Genomic DNA, 19,723 nt, shown 5'->3' with positions numbered 1-19,723 from the left:
CCAATCAAATGCAAAAGGAGATGGCAAACCAACAACCACAACATATAAAGTTATAAAACCACATGGAGATACAGATTCGTCCTTAAGACCATATTAAAAACACAATCAATGACAGCGGATTATGGATTAACTGAATAAAGCACCTCTGAGAGATGAAAATGCTTCCCGTGCTGCATCTTCAGCATTTTTATCCTTTGATGGAAGGAAGTGGGCAGTGATACTTGAAAACCACTGGTAACCACTCAGGGATTTTCCTGAATTTTGAAATTTCTTAGCTATGGGAAATGAAGAAAAGAACTATGATTATAACAATGAAAGGTTTCAGATTAACCAAGGATACATTTTAAATAGTTTAAGGAAAAAGAACTTTGAAAGATAAGAAATCCAAAAACTGTAAAAACATCTTCAAAAGTATTTACAAACAGATATAAAAGTATGTGTTCTGGCAGTAAAACTCCAAATCCTTCTCCAATACTGCTTCCACAAAATACGCATGCAAATAGCACATTAGCTGAGAATTTCAGTACTTTTTCTCCTCCTTGCCATTTCTGCTAATCTTTTACAATTTCTTGACCTTTTTGGTTACAGACTTGGCACAAGATGTGACACTGAAAAACTAAAATTTTCAAAAGTATCCAAGTGGCATGAAAACAGATTTCCAAACTTGTATGCCAAATTTTAATGGAAGTTAGGTGCTTAACCTGGTTCTGATAATCTTTGCAAATGCATAACATGTTTAGACATTTTTAAAGCCCACCAGGCACTTATTCATATTCAAGAAATACCAAAGACCTAAACACTGTTCAATAACCAAACACTGTTAGCAGTGAAACTTAGTTTTCAGGAAGTTTACCCATCTATGTACATAGTGTAACAGAAATGTTGTGGTATATCCAGGAGGAGGAGAGGGAAAGGAAGAGGGAGAGAAAGAAAGAAAAAAAAACATGTTATGCTTCTGTAAATTAACTCAAAATGCTTCACTTCTATAGATCTATTGAATATTATCAGAAAAAATGCATTCTAGTAGGATCTCTTTTTTCAGAATTATTGGTACGGGTCAAGCACATTTTTTTCAGGAGTGCTTGTATAGTAATTAGCATAGTCCACCTGGCATGAAAGAGTCAATCTTTTTATCTAGTTTTTTTTAAAAAACTGTGCAAAACTCACTGAAATCCAAAGAGTTATGTTTCAAAGCCTTCCAGATGACAGGAATATTTTTCTGTGGTTCACACTCATCTGATGAAAGGAAAATATCATCATCCATGCAGTTTATCTCACAAGAACACCTACTGACCACACAAGTACCCAAGGATTCTTCCTGCTTGAGACAAACATTATAAAATAAGCAAGTAAACAACATGCCAGACAGTGAATTAGCACATTTTACCATTCAAATATATTTTTAAGTTACCAAAAATACTATACCTCAACAGTACACACCATAGAACAATTCAAGAAAGAATAGCATTGGATTAGATTAGATTAGATTAGATTAGATTAGATTAGATTAGATTAGATTAGATTAGACTTCCCATTAGATTGCAGAACTGGCAAAAAATAATGTACTCCTGTTGATATATCAAATGGAAGAGAAAAGATAAGAAAGTCTTAGGACAGTACTGAGGACAGTAGGTATGAAAAATTATGAGATCCAATAATAAAGACAGAAAGAATACTATTATGAAGAAATGGTATCCCACAATTATATACAAGACAACTAGGTTGTAAAAAAATAGTATAAACTAAGTGAACATAATTTAGAAAAGCAATGATTTTATAATTAACCTTGTCATTACATGAAATAAAGCAAAAGACTAATAAGAAAGTTTTAAAACATTTTGGAACAATGAATGAAGGCAGCCCATGTAAAAAAAAAAAAAATCTCTATTATCTCACAGAGACTACCCTTTCCATCAAATGCTCTGGTATGAGTTAACAGAAAAATGCATTTCCCAAGATCTATACATTGAAGTAATCTCTTGACAAGGAAGGAAAATCATTCTTCCCAAATGCTTTTTCAGGACCAGGAAGCGAAAACTACCGACTGTACCTTTTAAAGCAGAGTACTTACTGACCCGTCTTCAACAATTCTGTGCTCATTATATTTTCAACATGCCACATAATTACAACATGCATTTTTTGTGTTTTTTTTTTGTTTGCTTCCTAATTTTAGAGCAATCAGAACCCTTACTCTCTCTCATCTGATTTTCCAATCAGTCTAATCTGCAGAGCACGTTGACTTTTGGACTAGCTGGGGTAATATCACTTGTCTATCTAAAAGCAATATGCATTATGACAGAATTTACCTAGAAACCCTAATCAAACACCATTGCATGCTGTAATGTCAGATTCTATCAATTACTTTTCTTCCCAAAGATCTCAAATTTCATGTAGTGTCTAAAATGTGCATTTTACTGCAGGATTCTTATTCGCAAAAATTATATTAAATCCAAATAAGGCAAGATAAAAAGTTAACAAAACATGAAACATTTGGCAACGCTTAAATAGGGAATAGAAACTGCTGAATATTCTTTTAGCTGATAAATTCATGTTCTATACAAAAGATCATAAAAAAAGAATATTAACATTATATAATTAAGAAATTTTATTATATTTTATTTTACTATATATTTTTTCTTTCCTGTGGAAAATAAAACACAGTGCAACATTAAAGGTTTCTCTTCATATTAATCACAAAAAGGTCAGGGAAAAAAGGACAAAAAACATAGTACGTATCAGAAATTTATAATAACTCTTATGTCAATATTTGATTTCACTGAAGTGAAAAAGGATCTAGTTAAGTTAAAGGAGTGCATTTGGAAATTTTAAGGAAAGGCTAAATTACAAAAAGATCGCTATCTGTGAGAGGAAACTCAGTTCTGCTGGCTCTAAAAGAGGTCACAGGTAGTTTTATAAGCACTGCAAACACTAAGTCTATTATCTAAGAGAGGCTGATGTTCTTTGATTTGACTTCATTTTATTCATTCCTCCACGAAAGACATGAAAGTCAGGGCAATAGTCTACATTAATCAATTGTACATCAGAGGTTAGAAGAAGTCAAGAAGATGTAACATAACAGCCCAGACAAAAACTGCAATTTAGCACAAACATGACACACATTCCAACATTACAATAGACAAGCATCTAGCAGCATCTGTACCATTTCCCACTAATTGAATTACACCTTTGACTACTGCCATCAGTGGCTGCATTTTGCCATTACCCAGAGGGATGCCTGATTGCTCCTAAGCCTTCAGGTATGACTTAAAAATTAGAGAAGCAGGAACACAAATCTCTAATTGAAAAAGATCTTAAGATGGTTTAAGCTACAAGAATCAAGAAAATTAAATTATTTTAAAAGTTTTGAGGTTTTTTTATCTACGAGACAGCTCCATTTCATGGAGATATACAGACTGTATAGCAGCATCACGTGCTGCTGCCACTTGCTTCTTGCAAATTGTTGTTTTACTAAATAAATTGCTTTCACTGAGTAATTCTTAGCATCCACCATGAAACAATCAATTTACATTGTAGCACAGGGATTCAGAGGAGTTCTAATATAGCATATGCAGAGTTTGCAGCTCTTGGTCCCACCCCCAAGTACACATGCACAGACATGGTGAGGTGAATGATGCCACCACACTGCTGCTTTGGGTTCTGTTTTTACATCACCTGGATTTTAAAGGAAAAAGTTTGCCATTTTTTACTCACTTTTATTAAGCTTTACATTACCACTTTTGAACAGATCTAGAGATACAAATATCTTCTGAGGCTGCTCTTAAAGATCTAGAATTTCTCTCCATTCCCTAACCTGGAGGACCAAATTTAAATGCTCTTCAAGTGAACGTGAAAAGAGCATCTATTCCATTTTTATGCCATCAGTTAAAATGCTTTCATCTACATTTCTAAACATGACTTTTGGAAGATGTGCTTCATAAAAAATCATGGAGTAACCCTCACAGACTCTATCACAATTGGCTTGGTATAACCTAGAGAACTCCCCCGTAGCTTTGTAATTTTTTAATGCTACAAATATCCCAAACTAATGCCACGTGAAATTTTCATATAATCTGCAGTCACATCCCTTTTTCCTAAGTAACTTCATATTTTACACATAATTTAGCTTCTATCAATATTTCTTCACTGGGATAAATAAAATTATACATCTTTGCTTCCACACATAAACAAAAGCCTGTCAGTTGAAAAATTTTTGGAAATTATTGTGAAATGTCAGAAATCTCTTATAAGATGCAAAGTCTATGAAAAAATTAGGGATGCCTGTTGATTTCAATGCCTATGATACATCACAATGACTCATTCAAGGCTCCAAAAACATTGGTAATCCATCACTTCCCACAGCAGCACAGGTGCAGGCTAGAGCAGAAGTATTAGGTGTGGAACCTGGCACTCGAGGAACAACAGGCTCAATGCCAGCCTAAGCAGAGCTGCCATACTCTGTTCAGTAGCTATATTTAAATCCATACAAATGTTGGTCTTCCGCTCAACAGAGGAAGCAATCTAAGAAGCTAAAACTTATAGACTGCCACAAACAGAGCAACTTTCCCTGAATAATATTCTCATCACTTTAAAAAGAAAAAATCAAGCTTGCTATAATGACATTTTAATTAAATCTTACAGAACCTATTTTATCGCATAACATTTTCATGTTACTTCACAGAAGCAATATATTTTCCCATTTGTTACACAGTTTCTCCCACACCCACTGTACATTGTGATACCAACCTAATTTTGGATCAGAGCCTGCATGCATGCATACACTTAACTATATTCACATAACTCATGTCATTGATGCAAGTGCGCTCAGAATGAAGTTAAGCAAATGCACGAGTGTTCCAAGATCCAAATTCTCCTGTTGAAAAAGCCTTGGAGCTAGGACTTTGACTGATATAGCTGAAATTCCATGCAGTGGTCTTTTATGAAAACAACAGATTGTCTTTTTAAAAAGCTTATATTCGCTGCTACAGAAACTGGTATAAAAACCTATCACAACACAATTCTAAAACTGATAACTCTCCCACTGAGAAGCAATGAGGATACAGTGGAGCAGAGATCTCAGAAGACAAAAGATTATCATAATCTATTTATTCTTTGTGATGTACCTTGATAACAGAACTCCTTTAAATAAATAAAATGAGAGAGATCATATGCATCTTGCATTATTTTGGGTACAATACACAGAATCATAGGAAAGAAAGTCCTTTATTCCAAAATACTTTCAAATAAAGTATCTACATTACAAAGAGAACTAAAAATTATCTTTCCTCAGAAAACTGGACTGAATCTGCAATCAAATAGAGTAGAAAACCCTTTATTTATTGTCTAAGTGTTTGGAATAAATCAAAGCACAAAAAAAAGTTTTGTTATATTCATTATCAAGTTTTGAAAACAAAATTACAAGGGTTATCTATATTCTTAGGATGCAGAAGAGAAACTAAAGCTTGCCTAGGAGAAGTATTGTTCAATGATGATGAAGTATGCAAAAAATGCTACTAACAATGTCACCAACAAAACATGTTTTGAAACTTGAAATTCCTTCCTATTTCCTCTGACATTACTGACAAAGTCTAATTCTACAGCTAAAGTCCTAATTGTAGATTAACTAAAATAATGAGGAACTGGACAGAAATAGGCTACAATATTAAATCATATATAACCTATAGGATCATGTGCCTTTAGTACACATGGCATGCAAATATCTCCTAATAACCTTTTCTGAATTTACAAGTGTGCAAGTTACAATACCCTACAAGTGTTTTTAAAATCTTCTCCAAAATGTGCACAATAGATCTCCTGCCATTTAACAGGGCAAACTGCTTGCACTTCCAGCTACAAGGTCAAGATCTTTCACAGACAGGAAAACACAATATCAGTTTATAATAGGTAATGTAATGAAATGCCTGCTATAAGAAAAAGCAGCAGCAGTCATGATTCCTGTATCTCTTACAGGCAAATGGGCTCCTTTCTTCTGCAAAGTGTAGAAGAAAAACCACATTATACCCTCTAATTCTGTACTATTCAGACTTCAGGAGCTGCAGTTTCCCATGTCGTATTGTTTGATATGTGTGTTCTCCTACCCACTGGAACTTGAAAAAAAAGTGTTCATTATTAAATGCAGGGCAGAGCAAATGTGACAGCATGAACAACAGCTAGTATGTGCACTACTGTCATCAGAAGTATGTTCCCATCAGCAGAAGCTCCAACAGCTTTAATTTCTGTTTCTGATCTTTACAAAGCCAACACAATAATGTAAAAGAGTACAGCAGAAAATAAAAGCAAGTTCATTCTGCTGACAAAGTAAATTAAAAAATTGTTTCGCAGTTGTATTTTTTTCCTCATTGAAAGTACTCAGAATTTAATGTTTATTGAGTAGAAGGCCAATATACCTAATTTAAAGATTTTAGAATATGCTTCAGAAATTGTCTCCCATGGAAAAAAATCTATATTTTAAGTGTATGAAATGACTATCTTGGCAAAGTAAAATATTGATGAAGCTAGGTATCTGTATTATATTGATGACCTTGTTTTTTACTCTGATGTAAAAGAAGCATTCCTAGATTTTGAGCATTAGTATTTTACTGCCGTTCTTATTTATTCTTCATGTTTTTTGTGAAATGCCTACAAAAATTATTTACCAAATTTTTAATAATTTTAATAATAAAATTTATTATTTAGTATTTATTATTTAGTATTTATTTATTCTATTTAGCCTTTCCTGCATCACCATCTATGAAAGAAATGTGGATGTGTTTAAAAAAAGCTTCAATTATTATGCAAAAAACATCTTGAAGTTGCACAGAAATATATTAAACCAGAACAGTGAGTACAATGTTATGTTCCCCTAGGCACAAGGGCTCATTTTGCTGCCAGAAACAATCTAAACCAAATTTCTAGGCAGTCTTTGTAGTCAAACATGAAGAGATTTAGCTAAAGAAAATGCATTATAGAAGAGGAAAGACAGTAGAGACCAAGGTGCACTAGCTATAATTGCAAAATGATTTTAAAAGTAAATTCAAGGAATGTAAAATTAACACCTGTGGCAAATAACAAAGGCAAAATTAATATACAATACAGTTAAAAATATGTTTATCTCACAGTAGAAATGATAACAAAAATTTTGTCATAATACTTGTTACAATTACACTTCACCGTGGAGTCTATTAATATTTTCTACAAATTGCTTACAAAAGTGGCTACTTTTGCACATTGTTCATAATGGTGTACTATTTTTCCCAATTTTCAGTAATCCCTTGAAAGCCTCGAACTAAAATTATTTCTCTTTCTGAAGCAGTTTTTTTCCTGCAGTACTTTGTTATTATGGGACTGGCTGTTAAGTGCTGAATGCTAACTGATACTTAAATTTTTCCACAGGCTTATAAGCACCAAATAGTGAGCAAAAGTACAATACTACAGGCATATCAATCTTGAAGGCATGCCTTTATTATTATGCAGTTAAATGATGCTAACAGTTATGGTCTGAAAGATGGACTGGTTCTCCATATTCATAACTTCTCAAAAACTTAGCTTATTTTATCATGACATAAAATAATCTATAGCCAAAAGATATTAATGTTTTTCTTTATGAGACAATAATTTCAAAAATTAGACTCTATTCCTTTTAAATATACATTAGTTTATATACCAAAACTCAGGGCAAGCTGCTGCAAACCTTACCCCTTGCAAAGTGTGACAGGTTGTCTACAATGGATTGGAAATACGATTTACTACAACACTGCCTGAAACTGTGAGGCTTTAACCAAATCTAAAACATCTACATAAGAAGGGGAAAAGAGCTATTGAACAGATAAAAGTAAAATCTTGATTCTTATATCAAATGTTATGCATTTTAATATGATTTCCTCCCTGATTTATGTAAAGCTTTGTGGTTTTCATTTTCCCTAGCCTGTCACATTGTAGTGATGTATGGTGCATTTCAGCGTCAAGTTTGCCATGAGCAATAAAGTCAGTGCCCCCAAAGAAATATCAATATATTATCAGTCTTCCTCACCATGCCACATTCCCAAATTTCCCTTTTTTCAGCCTATTTGGTTTTGCTTCACATAGTTGATATCCTTTTCACAGTCTCCCACACAAATATTTAATGCTTTATCTTTGAAAGAAATCCAAAACTAGAAATTGACAGGATGAAATAAATTTACTTTCCAAGGCTAAATGAAGCCATCATGGACGAGAAACACTAGGGTATTTTACCTGTTTGAAACAAATAAAATTAAAAGGAAAAAAAAAAAAGTGAGGGACGAGAGGAAGTCATGATCTATTGAAAGACATGCAGGAAATGTTGGTTAAGAGTCATGAAATTAGAAATACTAATGGAATAATGTTCTGTAACAATTTCTGCACTTCTATCATCAAAATGCAGAAAGACATAGGAAGAGATAGACAAAGATGACTGCAACAACAGAAGAAAGATCATGATGCACTCTCTTCAATAAAATACTAACACCTGTAGAGGCTCAGGAAGAAAAAAATAATTTTTAACTGTAAAATAATAAAATGAAAAACAGAAAAGTGATGACAGATACAGAGAAAAACATTGTCTGTTTTGACCTTAGTTCTGCTTACATGAAAGTCTGCAACATTTAAACCACCAGAGTTCCTATTCCTGTTCTGCTCTTTCTACAGAATCATAAGTTAATAGAATTAATGTCAATGAACTATTAGTGATTCCTTTAAAATTTTTTTCCAAGATAATCTCCACATGATTAAAAGTCATTAATTAGGTGTATTTTTCATATGGAAAAAATCCTAAACCCAGAACATTCAGAGCTCAAGCACTCACAGGTTAGCAAGTTTTTAAAATATCCACTTTACAACACAGAAAACATCAAAAAAGAAAGAAACATTAAAAAAAAAAAAAAAAAGCCACCTCCCAACAAATTAATACTGCTTATATGGTTTCCTAATACAGTTGTGTTCTACAATGCAGCTGTTCTACACAGGCTGCACATGTGCTTGACTGAATCACACTGACTGAGCACCTTGAGGTTTCAAGATGAAAAATGCCAGGCAAATATACTACCTCCATTCATTCATTTGGCACAAGTGTATTTGGTCTTTCCTAACAGTAAATTCTGAAATTCAGCTAAATATGTGCATTGTTCTTTGAATGGAACACCTACATGAGAATATGATGGTTCACTCCAAGTCGTGACAAAACAACACAACTAGAAATCATGCATGTAGCTTTAAAGGAAAACAAAATTTGCAGCCTACTTGCCTTATTCTCCAGATGTAGTTCTAAAAAATGAAGGTAGGCCACAGGTGCAAATGCATCTGCCGAATGCATGATCACCTTTGCTGAATCTCTGAAATACAAAATTTTTATCATCAAATAGTATAGTACATAATTTTATACAGAGACAACACTTAGTCACTGTATAACAAAATCTCAGATAACTCTTTGAAAATCTATTAATTTCTTATCAATGTTTTCATATAAATGAAGAAAAAGTTTGTAATATGAAATCATATTGTCGAACAATACATTACCTTCAAGAATTTTCAATTTTCAAAAGGAATAAACTATACTCCCTGTGTGAGCTGGCACAGGAGAAGCAGCAACAACCATAAAGCCACAGATGAAATGCAAAGAGTATGTTTTTGTTACCTCATCACCTGGCACCCCTGAAGCAGCATTCAGGCAGGGACACAAAAGAAGGGACACAGGCACTGCAGAGACTTGGCCCATGCTAGAGCATCACCACACCTGTGAGATTTGCCTGTATCTCAGGGATTTGCACAGGTGCAATATCCCACTGTGCTTTGATCTTTCCCACAGCCAGGCAGGAATCTCAAGCATGTTCCATAGGGCCCCAAAGTATAACACAGATGCTCTACTCATCCAACACGAGGCCAAAAACAATTACTATGATACATGTGTTTTTGACACCCCAGCTGCAAGTCACTTGAGTGTATTTACAACCCTCCTTGACAATCTTCCACTATTTCCCCACTTCCAGAACAATATTAAGAGAATTAGTTAGCTGTAGTCTACAAAAGTATAAACTACAATGTCTTCTAGATCCCAGAGACTAATATGTAAAGCAATCTTTAAATTTCATCAACAGAAGATTTTTCAAAATCCACTGTTTTGATAAATGCTCCAGGGATTAGTTTTTAAAGTATTAACAACATACAGCATTGCACATTGAGAAATTCACTGATCCAGCCATCTTGCATCTGATAGTGAAGACTACTAGACATAACTTTTTAATGCCAAATGTGTTGGTAACAATGTTAAGCTTCCTGTGTGCTGATTCAAATTAGTTAATTTTAGTTTTCATTTTTACAGACACAATCTGTCACACTTTGATTCACAAGAGGCAGTATCTGTTATATCCATCTGCATGGTTTTACTACTTAAGAAAAAGGTAGCTCTAAGAAACAAACATCAGAAGGTGAGAAATTCGAGGAAAACATAAGAAAAATTGAGATGCAGTACAAGAAAATTTGAACATTTTTGAAAGTAAGGCTAAAGACACACATAGTTTTCTGGAAATCATTGTGCCCTTGGTACCTTCATAATGTTCAAACAGATGATATAGATAGATTTCTAGTAATACCACATAATATCAATGCAAACTCAAAGCAGTTGCATCTTTGGCCAGACCTGAGTACCTCAACAAAAGTGTAACATTAACAGAAATATTTGTACTATAAAATGTGTTTTGGGATTTAAAAATAACAAAATGCCACAATAATGATATATACCTCTAACATAAGATCCACTTTAAGCAAAATTTTAAAGTATTTTGATAAACAGGAATCAGTTTCATTCTTGAGAGTAATTATCAAAATTCTTTATGAGTTAAAATATTGTTTATATTTAAGATGTAAGATGCTTTATACGTAGCTCTTTAAAATCATTATTTTCAAATGACAATGATGTCTCCTAATTATAACAAAAATAGGTAGGAAAAAATAGATGGAAAACAGAATAGTTCAGTTCACATCCAATTATTCTCCAATTTAAAAAACTTACGAAGTCCTGAATTTGACATATCATATCCAGATTGGGAAATAGTTAAAAAAAAACCCAACCAGCCCAAACCACAGGAAAAGCAGTCATTTAAAATGAAAAACAGTGATTTCAGAGACCCCAATAAATTATGTAAGGCCATTTCACACTAAAAGCCTGAATTTTGAGTAGGAACTTGACTATCTAAGATAATTCCTGTTTGATTGTAATGGAAACACAGGAATTTTGTTAAGGAAATTTTCATAAGACTGAAAAAACTAAAGAATAGTTGAAAAACTGTCTCAATCAGCTATTTATTTTGAAATCAACATCATCTGATTCTCAAGACTTCTTGAAGACTTAGAAAACATGTAATCATTTTAAAACACTCTGTACCACTTTCTCAGGACAAATATATCAAGTTAGAACAAGGCTGAGAGTACAGTCAGTGCTTCTCAGAACATGACTATTTTTTCATGTTAAAAGAAATTATAATTTTATATTTTTGCTTTTAACTCCAAACCTAGAATTACAAACCTAAACACAGAGTTAATAGTAAGGTATACAAAGGAAAATGGTATTTTCCAAATATTTCAAATGTGACAATTTCCTCTCCAAAAGATCAAACTATTCTGTGTTCCATAAACAAACAGGCCTTTACACAAGAGTAGATATTAAATGGTATTCATATAGATGAGAAATAGATATTTAAAATTTCAGCCGACAACCAGATTACAATAGACTACCTGGGAAAACCAGATAAACTCCAATCTGACTCTTGTTTAATATTTTGGTTGTAAGATTTTGCTTTCACTACTAGATATTGTTTATTTTCAAATATATGTTTCACTCAATCTGTCATGCTTCCTTTGTGAGGCACATTTTTTAATGAAGAGAGAGAAGAATGGCAAGAATTCAACTTAACATTCAGAAGCAAAATTCATCATACAGTCTTACATTAAAGGGACTCCTATTTCTCATAGTAAGTAACATTCAAGGTTGTATTTTATTTTTTTCCTGAGCCAGCATATGCCTTTATTTTGCAAGGATATACTGTAGAAACATATTTTGCCAAGTTTAAGAGGGCAAATCATTGACCAGTGAAAACACTATCTGCAAGTAATGTTATAAATGAAAGATATACTAGATGTTCTCCTCTTGCTTTAGGTTTATGTGGCAAGGTTTTGATGGCAGGGGTTAGTGTTAAGAGGCAGTCTCTATGACATGAGACCAAGGGATGCTGAGCTCATCAGCAGCATTGGTGGTGTCTCAGTGGTAACATGTTTTAAAACTATGCTGCAACAGGAGAAAACCATGGTATAGAGAGCCCTGCAGACACCAAGGTCAGTGAAGAAGGAGTGAGCAGAGATACTTCAAATGCCAGAACAGATCACAGCAGATACACACACTGCAGACTGTGCAGAAACCCACACAGAAGCACTTTTTCTGACAGGTCTAAGTCCCATGGAAGACCCATGAGGAGCTGTCTGTTCCTGAGGGACCATACCCCACGGAAAGCACATACACTGGAGCAGTTCTTGAAGAACTTGTCTGATGGGAAGGACACATCTTGTAAAACTTCATGATGGAGCCATGGAAAAGACTCAGGCTGGAGCAGGGGAGAAGTGTGAAGAGAAGGGGGCAGCAAAGACAGTGCTATGAACTGACCAGAGTTTCATTCTCCACCTCCTTGCACTGCTCACTGGGGAGGATGTAGAAAAGTCAGAAATGAGGAAGTGGAGTTAAGCCTGGGAAGAACAATGTGAGGAGAGAAGGTGTATTTACTTCCCACTATTCCACTTTTTTTTTTTTTTAAATTAAATTTGGCAATAAATTATATTAATTTCCCCCAAATTCAATGTGGTTTTCCATGACAATAATTGATAAGCCATCACATTGCTCTCTTCTTGATCTACAGGTAATCTTATTTTCTCTCCTTATCTTCCTAAAGAGTGAGTGTGAGAGCATCATAGTGGAAACTTGGCAGCCAGCCAAGGTTAATGCATCCTACCTGTTTTGTAGGCAAAAGTATTCTTCAATGTCTTTCTCAGAAACTTTTAACTCAGGAGATGTCTTGGGAGCTGCTCAGATCTCGAAAATCCTGGCAGGTTTTAACCTCTAAGTTGCAATGGTTACAACTCCATTTAAGCTTTAAAAATTGTATCAGGATGTAGTCCTGCTTTAGGAATAGTACTCCCAAATTCAGTGCCCCCACTGAGACTCTCCAAAACCATATGCTTCTCTCTTTCACTGCTCCTTGCCCCTGTTTTCCCCTCCCCACGTGGTGGGATGGAGTTGAGAAAAAGAGGCACAAAAAGGCCAAAATCATGGGCTCAGATAAGAACAAGTTACTGCTAGCAACAGTGAGATAAGAAAATTAACAATAACAGCAAAATATTAATAAGAAAAGAATACAAGGGTGAGTGATTCACTTTCAAAAATGCTCATGGAGAGCTCTGCTACAATGAACAATACAGATGGCTCCCCCTCTGCCACGTTTTAGAGAGAGAGAGAGTGAGCCAGAGTCCCTGAGTCCCCCCAGCCCCGGCAATCAGTGAGGTTGTATCAAATAACATCAGGGTCCTTGGCCAGGCTGTCTCTCAGCTATTGCACAAATTTAAATCTGGCCTAGCTGAAACCAGGAGAGGTGTATACCTGAACCATGTATATCTAAACATTTGGAAACTCTGCTAGCAGATTTAACATGATTACAAAGTTTAGATTCAGTGTATTTAAGAAGCAAGAATACAAAGTAGAAAAAAATCCGTAACTTATTTAAAGAGGAAACTACAAAATATTTTTCTTGTCAAGTTCATACAGTAACATACACAATCCCTCCAAGAGCATGTCTTTATGACATGAATAACATATGAGATAAGCAGGGCTAATCAAGCCAGAGACACACAACGCCAGTGTAGCTATTCAGTTTCCATTACAGAAATTTATATTCAAAACTAGTTGAATAACTGTTTAAAGGTCCACTGTGCCATATATTTATTATTAAATACCCACTGATTTAAATATTTAAATATTGTCTTTTACGTATTTTTTGTGCTTTTATTTTTAACTTTTATTGTTTGGAGTATTATCAAGAGAAATAAAGACAACTCAGCCAGGTCACTGCATCTTCAGCTTTTCCTAGTCACTTGAACTGTCTTTACATCACTGAAAGCCAGATATACATTTAGAATATATTATAATATATTCCTACTTAAACTGCTCTTTGGTTGATCACAAACCAAGGGCATAATCAACCAGTATTTCAGTGAACATCTGCCAGATTAGCTGCCAGAGCTGTAACCACTTTGTTGATCTTCTCCTCCCAAATGCCATGCAATGAAATAGAGCTAACAGTTCTTGGTTCTCTATTCCTTACTGTACACAGACAGATCCCAGTGTTACAGAGAAGTGAAACAAATGGACCTGCACCATGAAAGCCTTCATCATGTCTAAATGCTCCATAATCTGGACCTGCACTAAAACAACTGAGAACCACCAATACATGATTACTGGTTTATTTACTTGCTTCAGAAGAACAGCAGCCAAAATATTTTACTTTAAGCAAGCAGGCCTAGCTACTTAATAGGCTAATAAGAAACAAGACACATGTATTTTCCACAGCTCACTACACAGAATTTAGCAATCAATGTCAAAGGAATAAACTATTTTGTGTAATTGAGATGGATTCATATAAAGTTTGTATTTAAAATATCCTATAGTAATTGAAGAAAAGTGTTTATTGTTATCATTCTAAGCTAAACTTACACACACACACACACATACACAGTTAATGGAACCCGCAGGCTATTGATGTGGCACTTTATCAAATTTAGCTGTAATGAAAGATAAATATTACAGGCAATTCACACTTCATGAAAGGATAAAAGTGTCAGTGTATAGGTACCAGTTTTACTGCAGGCCATAATCAGCAAGTAAACGAAAGTGCAAATGTCTGAAAAGTTTATAGCTCTCTATGAACGCCTCATCGTGTCAGGTATTGATTTAGGTTTCCAGAGGACTTTGCCAGTATTAAACAACATGTCTCTGAACTTAACATGTTCTACCTCTGCAGATGCCATGTGTTACCTCTTACCATTTCTAGTTGTCTCAAACTAAATTTTACGATGCTCCCATTGCTTTAATATAAGGAAATAGAAGAAACTGTTCCTTACACAACTATTTTCTTCTTAAACAGGGGGCAGTCCAGAGTGAATGTTTCATATTCTCCTCCTTCTCCGCAGACATGGACTCCGTATTTCTCAGAGAGCTATCACAAAAGAGAAATTGAAACACAAAAGTATTACGCTAAAGAAGTTTATTAAACATATTTTGCTGAAAATGTCACAACCAGTACATACTGGCTGCTGGCTGGGGTTAAACAGACATGTAGTTTCTAAAAACTACACATTATAAAGCTGAAAAATCCCAAATATCATACAGTCAGGTCTTGATTTCTTAGTATGCCTACTACAGTGATTAAAATTAACAATGTGTTATATTTTAAGTAGAATTGGCACTGTAATATTTAGATGAACAAATTGATTCCTAGTTCTTCTTTCTCAGTGGCCATGAAAGGTTGTTCAGACTCTCATACTTGTCTTTCTTTAGCATATCTATTTCACCTATAGGAAAAACTTTTACTATGAGTCAACACAAGAAGTAGCACTTCACATAGAAGTATGAAATGAAAACATTTTTTTGACAACAGATTCAGAAACTGCATTCCATTTTTTGGTAAATATTCTTTCAAAAAAATCTAATAAAATAAAGGAGAATTTTCTAAAGTCAAAAGCAAAAAGCTAAAGAAAGATCTAAAGAGAAATATGTTTCTTTTGTGAATTTTACTTAATATCCTTTCTAAATGAACAAATATTTATGAATATTCCTGAGGCTCTGGATATCTCACTTAAACACATAACTAGATCAACTGAAACATTTCAAATATGGCACATGACTATCTCAATTCCTGCTTTACAAATGAGCAGCTGTGGAGCATGAACCAAGGTTCTTTTGCTGGAGTAAGGAGTGCATAACTTCTCAGCAGCTCACTGTACTACTGTTTCAATGTACTGTATTGATAGATAGCAATCAAGCACCAGATCTGAGCATGGGGACAACCTTTTCTTCATCTGCAGGAGAAATTCATGCCCTCAGCACCTTCTAAAGTGTCACTGCAGTGATTCAAATCAAGCCCTGTCTAGGTGTTTTAATACTAAACAAGCACTAACATTCTGCTTTAAGTGACTCATAAGAACTTGAACTGCAGTCCTCAACTCCATTGCAAACACTAAAATTACTTTTGGGAATATTTATTTAACCCCTTTATGCCTTCCCTTAAAAGAACAGAAGCCCACCCATGATGCTTCTGCAGTCAAAGTAGAAATACAGCTTTCAGAACATCAGAGGGCTAGATAAAGTCTATCTGGAGGCTTTAAGATAATTCCAAATCTGCTGTTTCTTTTGAGGCAAACACAAGACTGGGTTATTTATAAATCGTAGATTACATTTTTTATATGGTTACCAGAATATTTGTGTAGCAAGTCTATTACATATATTCAAATGATACTGTACTTTTACTGTTGATGCTGAATATAGTTCATGTTACTTTAAAGTTCTCTTTCAAAGCTTTTTATTTAAAAACTTCAAAGAGTGTTTATAACTTCAGTTACTTAAACCAAAGGCCCAAATTGTCTTCAGCCATTATTTTGCAGAAAAGGAAAATGCTCTGAGAAAATAATACCTCGGTAATGCTCTATGTGAATATTTAGTTGTCTGGTGCTGTAAAATCTAAATCTCTTTTGGAACATATATGAAACAATTTTTCAGTATCTTGTTATGAGAGTTATTTTATTTTTACCGTTCATGTTTTCTTCCAAAGAAGAGGAGAAAAAGAAAACCTTTAATCAAGAGCTCATTAAAAAATTACACTCCTGACATAAAAGCGAACTCCATCTGTCAACAATGGCAACAAGGTTTCAATAGGACAAATACATCAGGAATAATTAATGTTGATGCAACAAGAAGGGACAACCTACAAAAGAGTTAGTCTAAACCTTTTATTCTTACTCTATTAAAAACAAAAACAGAAACAAATTCTAAAGAAAACTATTAAAAAATTGAAAGAGAAAATCAGGAGAGATCTTTCTAATTGTAACCTTTTCCACAATGAATACATGGAGTGACTGTTTACAAGTCACTTTCAAAATTGTTTAGCTCTGTTTGTAAACAGTGTCTAGACTAATTGTTAGCAATTAACATTGAATACTCAGAAAATTTAAGACTATTTCCTATCTTTGTTGGGAGAAATTCTCATTTTCAATGTCACTGGCTTCAACATCATTCTTGACACAAATTATACAAGGTGCTAAAGGGTTTTCAGTTCTCACAAATGTCAACAGGACCAAAAGATATTTAGCAGCTCACAGAATAGATCCTTAATGTTCATATCATCAATGGCACGAGAATTTTGCCTTTTAATAATTTAGAATATTAACATTATTTGAAGACTGATTATTTACTACATTAAAGCATGGAATTTTATTCTAAATTTTATGACTGCTAAATCTGCCTTCTAGTCCAGATGACCCAGAAGACTGCAAACTTACAAATCAAACATAACTAATTGCAAGTAATGCAAATGCACTTCAAAGTCCAAAAGAAATCTGTGAGGAAACCAACTTCTAAATTATACAAAGTTTATCTTAAGTACACAATGAGCTACAGGGTATACATATAAATAAGATACATATAAATGACCAGTCAAAACATTACCTGAAGAACACTGTCTTCCTACCTTGAGAATGAAAGACAAGGATTAAAGCTACCTTCTTTAACTTATAGTAAACTTTAACTTAGTAAAAAATAAATATTTGAATTAAATTCCTTTTCCAAGTGAAGACTTTGTTCCCAGAAAGAAATTGTAAGACTTAAAAAACTCTCATATTTACAAAGATGCTCTTTACATCAAGATGTTATTATCAACTTTTGAGGCAAGCACACAAATAAATATTTTTCTATTGCCTACTGGCATAGCCAGAATTACAGACAAATATAACCATAATCTCCATTTGCCATTCTATTAACAAATTCAAAGGAGAGTGAGATCACAATATGAGACATAAGTTGACAGAAAATTATTTAGTGTAAAAAGCTGAGATCCATGTTACAGAGGAAACATTGGGACATGAAAGCAATTTAATAATTTAGCAATTTTCTAGCAACCACTCCTCAAAAATTAATCAAAGACCTATCAATCAGAAAAAAGCAGAAACTGAAAAACTTTCCTTTCTGCAATGCCCATATCCTGAGTCAGTAATATTCAACCTTGCTAAAAGTATGGGTGGCAGATCATCATGACACTCCTAAGTTCAACATTCTGTGTGTAATGTGAAAAAAACTACAAAAAGCTTTTCCCACTCACTAGTCCCCCATTTTTCTGCTGGTACTGCAAAAAATCACCTCACTTTTATGTTGGTAATTATTAGAATTTCTACTGTACACATAAAATAAAGTAAACCAATAGACTGAAATTTTAAGTAATAGTATGTTTTTAAAACCAAATAATTGAGTGGAGGAAATCAGGGCTGGGTTGTGGGTTTGTTAGGGATTTTTTCTAATCAATACTCTAATAATGCCTCAACCAGAGATTTTTTGCTAAAAAGAGAATGACTATATCATGTTAATTTCTTAAATATCTAAAAGACAAATTCTAGCAGGTGCATTTTGGTTTCAATGACTGTTCCTTAAGGTAAACATTTAGTACAAAACAAAACAAAACAAAACTAAACTAAACTAAACTAAACTAAACTAAAAAATAAAAAAAGAAGTGAGTTCTATTTCCAGATCTGTAGTACCAGAGAAATTGAACTTAGTGAGTACATGCTAAAAGTAAAAGATACTCCCCACAAACCCCAAATTACTCAATATATTTGATATTTTATGGCTTTTTATCAAAGACATTGGCATTTTTCTGGGCACTGAAATTATTCAGATATAAAGTAATTTTCAACAAAACTGAAGAACACAGAGAACATTACTTAATTCCAAACAGAACTGCAAAAATTCTCACAAACTTGCATATCATACTAGGAAAAATGCTGTAAAAAATACCCTGCACCCAGCTGAATGAACAACTAGGGTAAAGTAACATCAGAAGTCAACGTAGAACTCAAAAAACAATCCAAAAGAACAGGAAAAAACTGTATTAGCAAAAATCCCCAACAAGAAAAACAAATTTACTGTAAAATTTGAAATTATTGGTCAAATAATAGAGTACAAATCAAACAGCAGGAGAATATAAAGCAGTGATAGTTTTGGCGATGTGCAGTGTTAAACATTAAATCATGGTGTTTTATATGGTATGGTCAGAGTATTAAATTTTATCTCTCCTCCTTACTGGAAACTGTGAATTCCTTGTTTTCACATTCTGTCTGCAGAACTTCTGATGCTGGAGACTTTGCAATAGAGTATTTTTCACATCGTAATACTTTTTTCTTCAGTTTATAGTCAATGATTTGGTTTTATTAGGCCTTAAAGCCAACTAAGTATCCAGTAAAAAAATGTATTTGTACTGGCTTTGACATTCTTAGCATGCATATGCACAAGCAACAGCCAAATGAACAAATAATCAGTTGTGCAGTCTTCCCTACAATGGCCTGACAAGCATTGCAAGCAGTGTCAGAATGCCCTATTTGTAAACTTCAACCTAAGCAGTCATTACACTGTTTA

At 33.8% G+C, this 19,723-nt stretch overlaps 1 protein-coding gene across 1 annotated transcript in view; it reads right to left on the bottom strand.

Moving 5' to 3' along the window:
- The window catches only part of DPH6 (diphthamine biosynthesis 6), a 186,333-nt gene that overhangs the window by 109,477 nt on the left and 57,133 nt on the right, over positions 1 to 19,723 (bottom strand). Inside the window, 4 exon segments of the mRNA XM_056493602.1 lie at positions 144 to 275; positions 1,168 to 1,318; positions 9,257 to 9,344; positions 15,169 to 15,263. Coding sequence (XP_056349577.1) covers positions 144 to 275; positions 1,168 to 1,318; positions 9,257 to 9,344; positions 15,169 to 15,263 — 466 coding nt within the window.

Source organism: Oenanthe melanoleuca, chromosome 5 (genome assembly GCF_029582105.1).
Source record: "Oenanthe melanoleuca isolate GR-GAL-2019-014 chromosome 5, OMel1.0, whole genome shotgun sequence".
NCBI lineage: Eukaryota > Metazoa > Chordata > Aves > Passeriformes > Muscicapidae > Oenanthe > Oenanthe melanoleuca.
This window is presented reverse-complemented; position numbering and strand designations above follow the sequence as displayed.